General features: G+C 38.4%; 1 protein-coding gene across 1 annotated transcript in view; it reads left to right on the plus strand.

Annotated features, from left to right (window-relative positions):
* The window catches only part of LOC126481207 (cystatin-SA-like), a 38,498-nt gene extending 26,987 nt beyond the window's left edge, over nucleotides 1-11,511 (plus strand). The window contains exons 4-5 of the mRNA XM_050104808.1: nucleotides 1,447-1,557; nucleotides 11,306-11,511. Coding sequence (XP_049960765.1) covers nucleotides 1,447-1,557 — 111 coding nt within the window. The 3' untranslated portion in view covers nucleotides 11,306-11,511. The remainder of the gene's footprint in view (nucleotides 1-1,446; nucleotides 1,558-11,305) is intronic.
* The last annotated feature ends 608 nt before the right edge of the window (nucleotides 11,512-12,119 follow it).

Here is a 12,119-nt window from a genome sequence, read left to right on the forward strand (position 1 = left end):
CACAAACAAGATCTTCCTGCCTCCAACTAATGATGCGCCACCGAAAGTAGTAATAATCCTTTTAGGTCTCTGGCTGCACTAAGTGGAGAATAGTCTGTGCTTTATGCCAGTCAAAATGCCTCTGCTATTCTGACTCAAAATGAGTCCAGGTTTCATATATAAATTGTGGTTAAAATATGGTACTGTATAACTGTCAGTACTTTGCATAAAGGCAAAAATGTATGCTGCCACAGGACATTGTTATTGCTTTTATGCATTTCTCCATGTTATGAAGCAGATCTTGTGTTATGGTTTACGGTGATAGAAATGGACAGCAGTTCACAAGACAGTCTTTCCACTGAGAAATAGTTCATCGCTAACTTTAAAGTGGTGTATGAAAGTGGGGATTTGTTTTTGAGAGGAAGTGAGAGCTCCTAATGACATCATGAACTGTTGATCCTCTGCAGATATTCCTGCATTTTGCAACAGTCTTCTTATATTGCAACCCCACTGTAGAGAAAAGCATTGTCCACAGATATTCTTATGAAGCTTTCAGTGCTTCAGTCAAGAACGATATCATTTTTTTGCAGTGGTGTGGAATTCATCCCTGTTTTCCTTTTTTGATGTTTTGAAGCAGACAGTATTATTCTTTCGGCAATATTTTTGCTATAAAGAATGGAAAATTCAGCATTTCTGCTATAACAGCAACTGTGCTGAGTAAAGTATGCAAACTGACTGAATTCCATGAAATTCAGGGTTGTCAAACTTCGTTTATGTTGTATGATTCGAATGCAATCAAATTTTATTGAAATTATGTGATAAAATACTGGACTTGGTAGAAAACACTAATTGTTGTCCCCTGAGACTTTCTTGGCTGTAGGACTTAATCTCTGTATTGTAGCTGTATAATTTCAAATAAATTTCTAGAGCTTTCAACAACTGTCTCAGCCACTGTCTTCAGTAATGAAACTACTGTCTGCTGGGTGTGGAATGGTGTTACTCAAGGTGGGACAGTTTGGAGCCTTTCAGAAGATGACTTAAGTAAGACATCTGTGGGCAGGCAAGTTGTGCAGCATCTGACAGTTCCAGTCTGCTGTGCACCTAAGCGGTGTCGGGTAGCATGAGGAGGCTCCACATTTGGAACTGCAGATCCTGCCTCCCTACAAACAGTGTGTATCCACCTTTGATTTTGCTCAGTGTCCAGAACCTGTCCCATATTCTAACTCTGTACCCCTGATCTTTGTCAAAATTATTACAATTTAATGTAATCAACTGAAGCAGTTAATTACTGGTTCAAGTAATAACATATAATTTGTTACAGAATAAATGCAGTGAGCACTCACACATTTGTTAATAAGGAACTGTAAAGTTTTTGTGATACATGCAAATCTGATTTGAAGTAACTTTCTAATTACATGTATACTGATAATAACAGCAATTTTTCATTTCCTGTACTTGATGTTTTAGAACAACCAGATCTGCAGTGTGCAAGTCTTGGAAGTGCAATGGGAAAATATACTTGAGGCTTCAAACATAAATTGTGTCCCAAAGTCAGAAAGCCAGAAGAAGAAATCATAGGTGAGTTTTGGACTTCTTTGCAAAATATTTACTTCCAGTCCAGATATTAAATGGTTTGAAAGAAGGAGAATTTTTTCTCCTTTCATCTGTTGCACAGGAAAGTAAAAACTAACAGTAATTGTATTATGTCATGAGTCCTGCTTCATAGATAGGTATAAAATTTTATCCACCATTCTGGACTTTTCACATAAAAATACTGTTGGCTTCTTGGCCAAGCATGAAATTAGTGAACTCGGTCAGGCAAATGGTAGTGAACTTCTCAGAGGGTAGTAGCTATGGGATGCTTGTTGATAGACTCAGATCACTGCTGTGAAATTCAATTAATTCTTCCTGACAGTAGCTAAAACAAGGAGGGAAAAATGGGCCATTGAAACCAAAATATTTAGGTCACTGTAAACAATTAACTCCTCTAATTATGTCACTATTTCAACTGAAGCACTAAATTCTTGTGCTGACTTGGTAGCCACACCCTCCCTCCCTCCCTCTCTTCCTTGTGTAACCTCTCTAGTCAGTTGATGATTCAAGGTTAATTTAATAAAAAGCTGGAATATGTTATGGAAATACCCATTTAGAAAAGTATATAAGCAAATGCGCTGTAATTAGAGGCCTCTTGCACTCCTGTTCTCAAAAAATACTATACAATTTATCAGAATGTTATGACCCTATAATAGGTTGAGAGTGCAAATTTCATTTACACTAATGTTCATATTAAACATTTTTTCAATTTGTCAGTAATAGTATTGTTCAATGTTTAGTATGAACTGATGGATACAAATTGCAGCCGTATACTGCTCAAGGAAGAATAATAACTTTTTGTTGTCTCAGTTAGTTGTTGGTATGAGTATACCGTAAGTAAGTAGCCCACAGTAGCTACTGCAGCCAATGTGCAGTTTCACCTGTTCCACCCCCCTGAAGGCTCTCCTTCAAGGAGGAATAATATAGACTGAATATAAAAGTAAGACAACATTAATAAAGCATTTACAGTGGTGTGTCTTAATACCCTGTCAGATTTATGGTCTTGAACCAAACATGTAGCAGGCAATTTATTAGCATTTTATACTAACCTTACTAGTGCTGTCATGATTTCTCTATGAACACAAGAAATGCATTCACAGTACAGCAAGTTAGGTCTTACAGAGACAGGCTTACCATATTTCTTTGGGTCCAACCCAGGGCATATTACCATGCTTTTTTCAGTCCAATACAGAACAGTTTTGAAATTACTTTAAAGTCCTAACAGTTTATTTAAACATTAACTTTGTATTGAGTTGTATTTTTCACTAGACATGACTTTTTTTAAATGGTTTGTTTGTTTTAATTACACCACAACATTCAGAACAAAAAAGTTTTGAATTAATTTTATCATTTAGCAGATGTTTGACAGTAGATACTGAAAGTTTACTCCTTTCTGCAGACCAAAGTTCGCCGTAATTGAAAAAAAACTCCCTCAACTGGGGCAGATGTCACTGGCAAAGATATCAACAAACTCAAATCATTTTACAAACATTGCAGCATGAAATATCAGTATTTTGAAATACGTTAAAAATTGCTGTCAACTTCTTTTCAATAGTATTTGATACTTCTTCAAAACTGAATTATGTGGTTCAACAGTGTTCCTTCCTCATACAGCACATCAATGTATATGGAAAATCTTTAGCAACATACTCACAATCCAGTTCCTCTTACTCCCATTTTGACTTCAAAAAAATTCTAATGTTTAATGAAGCAGTGGTATTAGTAGTACTTCTATATTTAGCTGTTTTCATGTGGTCTTACTATCACCATTTGTTTTATTTGCAACCAAAAATTCTCCAATTAATAGCGTGCAGTAAACACACTCATTGTTATTGTTATTACACAGTTTCAAAAATTTGTATTCTTGTTGGACATACATTAACATTAAACACATTCTTTCTTTTACCTATTGCTAAATGATGATACAAAATATGAGTGGAGATAAAATGATCAAAAATGTGTAGCTGAATTGCTTCACACCTGAAAACAACATAAAAATGTGGGCCGCCCTTGTTTTGTTTAGCTGATAAGATGCAAATCACTGCTGCAGGTTGTCTTGGTTCTGTGCAGTGGGTCTGATGTCAAGCCAAACTGATATAATGATGTGCCCTGGTTAGTTACAGTCTCTAAAACAACTCATTTGTGTCTTCACTGCCACCAGTTTAACAGTAGAATTGCTTAAATTTACCCATCTGCTTTTGTTTCTCATAGCAGATATTCTAGATTCCTGTGACTACCAAGCTCGCTGAATCTGTCATCCCATATCAACTTAGGAGCAAGCACCAGTGTTTTCCTTTAGTTTAAAATTTCTTGTTAATTTGTTTGGTAAATAACTGAGTATCTGATTTACAATGTGATAATGGATTCTTGTGTAGCTTCTAAGTAGAAAAATTTTTTTGTTTAAGGGTTATAAACAAAATGACTGTAATTTTTTCCACTGAGAGTCATTTATTACCAGATGGTAGTCTTTGTGTTGTGTCAACATCAGGTAACTACTGACGAGTGTCCATGAAGACACTCACAAGCTTGGAACCCAAAAACATAAACAACTAGGATTACAGAATTATCCAATTAGTTACTTTTCACACAGTAAACATCTACACTCAACAATTTCTTGTTTGATAATTTCTTGTTTACTAGTTACAGTCTCATGTAAATACACAAATGTTTTTGGTAATCAATTACACTCCTTGTGGGAATTAAGGAATGAAATGTGCTGCTTGAAAATCCTACTAATCTGTGTACCTTATGGACTTTATGAAAAAATTTGGCAATGTATCCCAACAACACAGATCAACTCTTACCTTCCATTTTTAACAATGCCAAGTCATGCTTGAAGTTAAGAATTGTGTCCTCAGGTCAGGCTTTCCATAGCAGTCTCAGTGTGACAGCATAAACTTTGCTCAAAGAGTCTATGGAGGGAGGGGGGGGGGGGGGGTTACATTAGAGTTGGTATTTTCCAAATTCCTTATTTTTTAATTGAATATTCCAAACTTAGAATTTGGCTAATTTACATACATAATTCTTCATAACATAAGTGATGGGAAGATTTATGAAGAAAAAGTGTAAGATTTAATGAACCAACAATGGCAAGGTCATTAGAGATGGAGCACAAGCTCGAATTGTGGAAGGAAACTGGACATGTATTTTACAAAGAAATCATCTTAATATTTGCCTAAAAGAAATTTGGGAAATCAACAAAAAACTTAAAGTTGTATGATACTGTGAGTTGAACTTCCATCCTTCTGAATGTGAAGATAATGTAGTAACCACTGGATCACATTGCTCAGTACTGGTACCGCAATTTGTTATTTGGACTATGCTCCTATGGGTTACTGCATGAAGAAATTCACCTGTCACCATCTTGAATTAAGAAAAACTGTAAGAAAATAGTAAAGAGTGCTTACTGTGCTTCCTTTCATTGTCACCTGAAATACATGGTGCATTATTTGTTGTGTAACTCTCAGATTACGAAAGCCAGTGATTGAATCAGCAACTGCAACATCTCGCATGATGATGACGGCCAGCTGGTCAGCCGAAATATTGTGGCCACTTGACTTGTTCCAGCTGCAAACTCTACAAGAGTATATAAAAAAACTAAACTCCTCCCGAACAGGCCATGAAGGCCCAATGATACCAACCAGCCGCTGTGTCATCCTCAGCCCACAGGCGTCACTGGATGCAGATATGGAGGGGCATGTGGTCAGCACACCGCTCTCCTGGCTGTATGTCAGTTTTCGAGACCGGAGCTGCTACTTCTCAGTCTAAGTAGCTCCTCAGTTTGCCTCACAAGGGCTGAGTGCACCCCGCTTGCCAACAGCACTCGGCAGACCGGATGGTCACCCACCCAAGGGCTATCCCAGCCTGACAGTGCTTAACTTCTGACTGGAACCGGTGTTACCACTACGGCAAGGCTGTTGGCCACAGCACTTCTGCAAACAATCTAAAGGGGCTGCTCAGATTATCACATAGGTCATTTATGTAAATCAGGAACAGCAGAGGGCCTATGACACTACCTTGCGGAACACTAGATATCGCTTCTGTTCTACTCGATGATTTACCGTCTATTGTGACCTCTCTGAGAGGAAATCACAAATCCAGTCACACAACTGAGACGATACTCCATATGCATGCAATTTGATTAATAATCGCTTGTGAGGAATGGTATCAAAGACTTCTGGAAATCTAGGAATATGGAATTGATCTGAGATCCCTTGTCAACAGCACTCATTACTTCATGGGAATAAAGAGCTAGCTGTGTTGCACAAGAATGATATTTTCTGAATCCGTGTTGGTTATGTATCAATAAGTCATTTTCTTCAAGGTGATTCATAATGTTTGAGTACAGTATTGCTCCAAAATCGTACTGCAAATTGAGGTCAGTGATATGGACCTGTAATTGAATGGGTTACTACTATTTCCTTTGTTGAATATTGGCATGACCTGTGCTACTTTCCAGTCTTTAGGAACAGACCTTTTGTCAAGTGAGTGGTTGTATATGATTGTTAAGAAAGGCGCTATTGTGTCTGTATACTCTGAAAGGAACCTGATTGGTATTCCATCTGGACCGGAAGACTTGCCTTTCTTAAGTGATTTGAGTTGTTTCGCAACACCTAAGTTATCTATTTTTATGTCACACATGCTAACTGCTGTTCTGGTTTTGAATTCTGGAATATTTACTTCATCTTCTTTCATGAAGGAATTACAGAAAACTGTATTTAGTAACTCCGCTTTAGTGGCACCATTATTGGTAACATTTTGAAAAGTTCATAGGCTGCAGTTGTGGTAAAAGGTAAAAACTATTCTGAAAGAGTGATAGCTTCAGGTGTCCAGTCATCACTGTGTATCAGACCTGTGAGAAAAAAATGTTCCCTTTGTAAACCTATTGTGTGTTTTTCATGTAAGACCACCACACGCTGTGTGGAGGAGGGACATAGTGTACCAGTGTCATTGTCTACCCTTCCTATTCCTTTTGCTATTACCTTGGTGAGAGAGACTGTCAATACTTTTTATTATTTATGTTTTATTTACTCATCAAGTTCCATTGGACCAAATTGAGGAGCAAATCTCCAAGGTCATGGAACATGTCGGTACATGAAATTACAACATAAAAGTAATAACAGAAAAATAAAATGTTTATGAACCCCAAAACAGTCAAGCCATAAGTTTAAGTAAATGCAATCAACAATACAACAAGAACCAGCATAATTTTTCAAGAAACTCCTTGACAGAATAGAAGGAGTGACCCATGAGGAAACTCTTCAGTTTTAATTTGGAAGCATGTGGATTACTGCTAAGATTTTTGAATTCTATGGATGCAGCAGTATACTGCACAACTTTCTGGACAAGAGCACTTATTGTCTGAACCACCTATTTCTGAGTCATAAATATCCTTTTAGAATGGGAAGAGTTACCCCAAAATATAATACCATATGATATAAGCGAATGAAAATAAGCAAAGTAGACTAATTTTCATGTCGAACCATCACCCACTTGAGATACTGTTTGAATAGTAAAAATGGCAGCATTAAGTCTGAACAAGATCCTGAATGTGGGCTTTACACGACAGCTTACTATCTATCTGAACACCTAGAAATTTGACCGTTCAGTTTCAGTAATCATATGCCCATTCTGTTAAATTAAAACATCAGGTTTTGTTGAAATGTATGTTAGAAACTGTAAAAACTGAGTCTCACTGTGATTCAGTGTTAGTTTATTTTCTACAAGCCATGAACTTATGTCACGAACTGCACTCTTCTCTATGGGGCAAAATTTCTCTAATGTTGGGGTATGGCCATTACCTGATATATATAAATATATATAGTATGTTTCTTGACTCATTTTGGAATGTGGGGGCCACTCAGAATTTTGTACTGCTCTCCACAATGCATAATGCCTTTCTTGAAATGCCCCTGATTACAATTATTAAAGCTTTCGGTAAGATTCTTACATTGATGAAACAAACCTTTGATGAATTGTACAGCTCTTCTTTGAATTTATTCTGGATTGTTAATCCGACTTGATAAGTTACAGGTGAATGAACAGTACCCAAGAATTTGTTGTGAGCAACATCTTACTTATTGAATTACTCTTCTGTAGAATCCTTCCAATAGATCAACCTGGCATCTGTCTCTGCAATGGCACTAGAGTTATATGTCCAGGGAGAGGGATAGCAAGAGTATGGGTGGAGTATAGAAGAGCGCTATCTGGTGGAGTGTGCAGGGACTTCTGTAGAAGGTGGCAGGACAAGATTGCCAGGAATACTGTTGGAAGGCTGTAGAGCAGGGGGAAAGGGCAACAGAAAAGGAGAGGAGCAGAGAGGAGAAAAGACTGGTGGGTGCATTGGCAGAGAGTGAGGGTGAGAGAATGTGAATTGTGAGGAGGCTATAGTACAGAGTGGGCAGAAGCTGTGGATGGTGGGTATGGGGACAGTAGGTTGTCATAGGGTGAGGCCGAGCGAATGGAGAATGTATTGTAAGAATAACTCCCATTTGCACAGTTCAAAGAAGCTGCTGTGGAGAGGAGAACCCGGTTCACTTTGCCTGTAGTCACAGTTTGGTGGTGGCCATTCATCTTCATAGACAGCTGACTGTCATATCAATATAAAAAGTTGTGCAATGACTGCAGCAGAGCTGTATATGACATGGCTGCTGACTATCAACCATCTGTCTACCAGGCTGAATGGGTACTGCCAAACTGTGGCTAGGAGCAAAGTAGACGACCCTGTGGGACAACATTCTTGATTTTAATAGGTACTTCACGACCCAGTCCAATTGGATCCTCCCCTCCACCACTGGCTTTTCTGAACTGCACAGATGGAAGTTATCCTTACAACGCATTCTCTGCTCCTGAAAATATCCCAGCCTCAACCTACGACAACCTACTGTCCCCACACCCTCTACTTAACAGCTTTTGCCCGCTCTCTCCTATGACCTTTTCCCAATTCATGTTCTCTCACTCTCATTGTGCTTGTTCTCTGCTTAGGCACCTACCAGTCTTTTCCCTTCTCTGCTCCTCTCCTTTCCTGCTACATGTCCCCCCCCCCCCCCCCCCCCCCAATCACCCACAGCCTCCTGACGTTGCTCCTGGCATCCTTGTTCTGCCACTTTCTACAGTAGGCTCCACTCTCCACCAGGCAGTGCCCCTCTCTTCCCTCCACTTTACTCTTCTATCTCATTCTGAGTGCTGCTTTTGTTCAACACAACAGTTGCTGTCCAGATAGAGTGGCCAGAGATTGTGGTCAAATGTGCATGTGGTGTACCTTCTTGTGTGAATGTGTGTGCTTCTCTTTCATTTCTGAAGAAGGCTTTGGCCCAAAGTTTCCTGCATAACAGTCATTTTCTTGCACCTGTCTGCAAATCAGCACGTCATCTTTATGGTGAGTAGCAGTCTATCCTTTTCATAATTGTTGATATTCCAATCTGGACTTTCCATTGTTTGATTTAGCTAATACTTAATATTGTAACTCAACACTGATTGTGCAGTGAAACAATACTGGACGCTTTCAATTAGTTATGTACATTGCGTTACTCTTTTATGCCGAGACTTGAATCAGACAATGATATATATATATATATATATATATATATATATATATATATATATATATATATATATATATATATATATATATAAAGAAAGATGATGAAACTTACCAAACAAAAGCGCTGGCAGGTCGATAGACACACAAACAAACACAAACATACACACAAAATTCTAGCTTTCGCAACCAATGGTTGCCTCGTCAGGAAAGAGGGAAGGAGAAGGAAAGACAAAAGGATATGGGTTTTAAGGGCGAGGGTAAGGAGTCATTCCAATCCCGGGAGCGGAAAGACTTACCTTAGGGGGAAAAAAGGACAGGTATACACTCGCACACACACACATATCCATCCACACATACACAGACACAAGCAGACATTTGTAAAGGCAAAGAGTTTGGGCATTTTTTGGGCAGAGATGTCAGTCGGGGCGGATGTACAGAGGCAAAGATGAAGTTGAAAGACAGGTGAGGTATGAGCGGCGGCAAATTGAAATTAGAAATTAGCGGAGATTGAGGCCTGGCGGATAGCGAGAAGAAAGGATATGCTGAAGGGCAAGTTCCCATCTCCGGAGTTCTGACAGGTTGGTGTTAGTGGGAAGTATCCAGATAACCCGGACGGTGTAACACTGTGCCAAGATGTGCTGGCCGTGCACCAAGGCATGTTTAGCCACAGGGTGATCCTCATTACCAACAAACACTGTCTGCCTGTGTCCATTCATGCGAATGGACAGTTTGTTGCTGGTCATTCCCACATAGAACGCTTCACAGTGTAGGCAGGTCAGTTGGTATATATATATATATATATATATATATATATATATATATATATATATATATATATATATATATATATATATATAATAGAGGGAAACATTCCACGTGGGAGGAATATAGCTAAAAACAAAGATGATGTGACTTACCAAACGAAAGTGCTGGCAGGTCGACAGACACACAAACAAACACAAACATACACACAAAATTCAAGCTTTCGCAACAAACGGTTGCTTCATCAGGAAAGAGGGAAGGAGAGGGAAAGACGAAAGGGTGTGGGTTTTAAGGGAGAGGGTAAGGAGTCATCCCAATCCCGGGAGCGGAAAGACTTACCTTAGGGGGAAAAAAGGATAGGTATACACTCGCACACACACACATATCCATCCGCACATACACAGACACAAGCAGACATTTATAAAAGCAAAGAGTTTGGGCAGAGATGTCAGTCAAGGCGGAAGTACAGAGGCAAAGATGTTGTTGAAAGACAGGCGAGGTATGAGGGGCAGCAAATTGAAATTTGTGTATGTGCGGGTGGATATGCGTGTGTGTGTGTGCGTGAGTATATACCTGTCCATTTTTCCTCCTAAGGTAAGTCTTTCTGTTCCCGGGATTGGAATGACTCCTTACCCTCTCCCTTAAAACACACATCGTTTCGTCTTTCCCTCTCCTTCCCTCTTTCCTGACGAAGCAACCATTGGTTGCGAAAGCTTGAATTTTGTGTGTATGTATGTGTTTGTTTGTGTTTCTATCGACCTGCTATATATATATATAGTGAGCAAGAATGGTTGTATTTCACTGTTTTTGTACACAACAGATGCTATTTTTGCTTCTGACAATGTCTTCCCCTTTAAGAATGACCTGCTGACTTGTCCAGTCACATATCTGGTCAGATTTTTTTAATTCAAATGTGTTCAGTTTTATCACACATTTCCTGTAGCTCCATAAGGGCCATGCATTGCTCTGAATGAAAAGTAGCTCTTCCAGATATTTATGGAACTTTGAGACACAATTCAGACCACTGTGCAGACATTGTAATAAACAGTTTCCATAAAAAAGGTCCTTAATGTGAAGCATAGGTTGACTGCAACTATTTTAATTATTCTGCTGTCAACCAAATGGATTAATCAAATTGCACAGTTTTCCTAAGAACTGGTAACGCATTGATTTACCATTGAAGAGAATGGTCCACCACATTGTGTGCAGTAGTTATGCCTGACAAAGCTAAAATTGTTGTAAGTTAAGGAAAAAAATACAGAAGTATAAAGCAATTGCCTCCTGTTTGTACCCAAATGGAACGAAAAATTTATTAGTGATTGATGGATAATTTTATTACAGATCCTTCTTTGCTTTTTTTAGCGTTTAAGAAGTCCAAAGCAATTTCGTCTTTGCAAAATTGTGCAAGACTTTTTTTTTATTTTCCAGTGATGGTACTGAAGTCAACGTTATATCCTTCATAACTCTAAAAACATTGGCTTTGATAACTTCCAGAATGGACATCTTTTGACAACTTGAATGATGTGGCCAATCTGCACTTAAATCTGAAGTTTTTCCATATTATATGAAACAGTTTCAAATAGATTCATGTAGAGGATAAAAAAAGAAAGAATAAAGGAACTTTTAGTTTGAAATGTGTGTTTATATATATTTTAATGAAATGAAATTCCTTGTTGCTTCCATTCAGTATTTTTTTAATGTAATTTTAGTTTGCAAAATAAAGATTGAAAACTCTTCCACCAACAAATCTGTGAGCAAGCATTGATCCTGCATATTCTTTGAAAACTGTCTTCTTGCTTCAAAATGTGCAGTGTGCACTGTCATATTTTGTACATAATTGTAGTTGGAGATATAAGCTTGCCCTGTTCTGCATTAGACACCATTTGCAAGAGTATGAGAACAGGATGATAGTGCACATTTTACTTACCATATTGTTGCAGGAAGTAAAACTAAGAACTTCATAGTAGTGCAGAACTTGATGTTCAAAGTCAACCATTTATCAGATTGAAGTAGACCAAATATCTTCCTAGCATATCAATTGGAATTCTTCATATGTAGTTAACTATACAGGCAAAGGAAGTTAATGTTTGGATACACTGTTGCAGGCAGTGCTCACTTTTATTGAAAGGGATTGTGAATAGGCTTCATATAGTGAAGCAGAGTAAAGTCATGCTCACACCTGACGAGGAAACTAATGCGGACACAAAACATTCTCCATCAGCAGTTACTAGCTACACAGAGT

The sequence above is a fragment of the Schistocerca serialis genome, chromosome 5 (assembly GCF_023864345.2).
Source record: "Schistocerca serialis cubense isolate TAMUIC-IGC-003099 chromosome 5, iqSchSeri2.2, whole genome shotgun sequence".
Lineage (NCBI taxonomy): Eukaryota > Metazoa > Arthropoda > Insecta > Orthoptera > Acrididae > Schistocerca > Schistocerca serialis.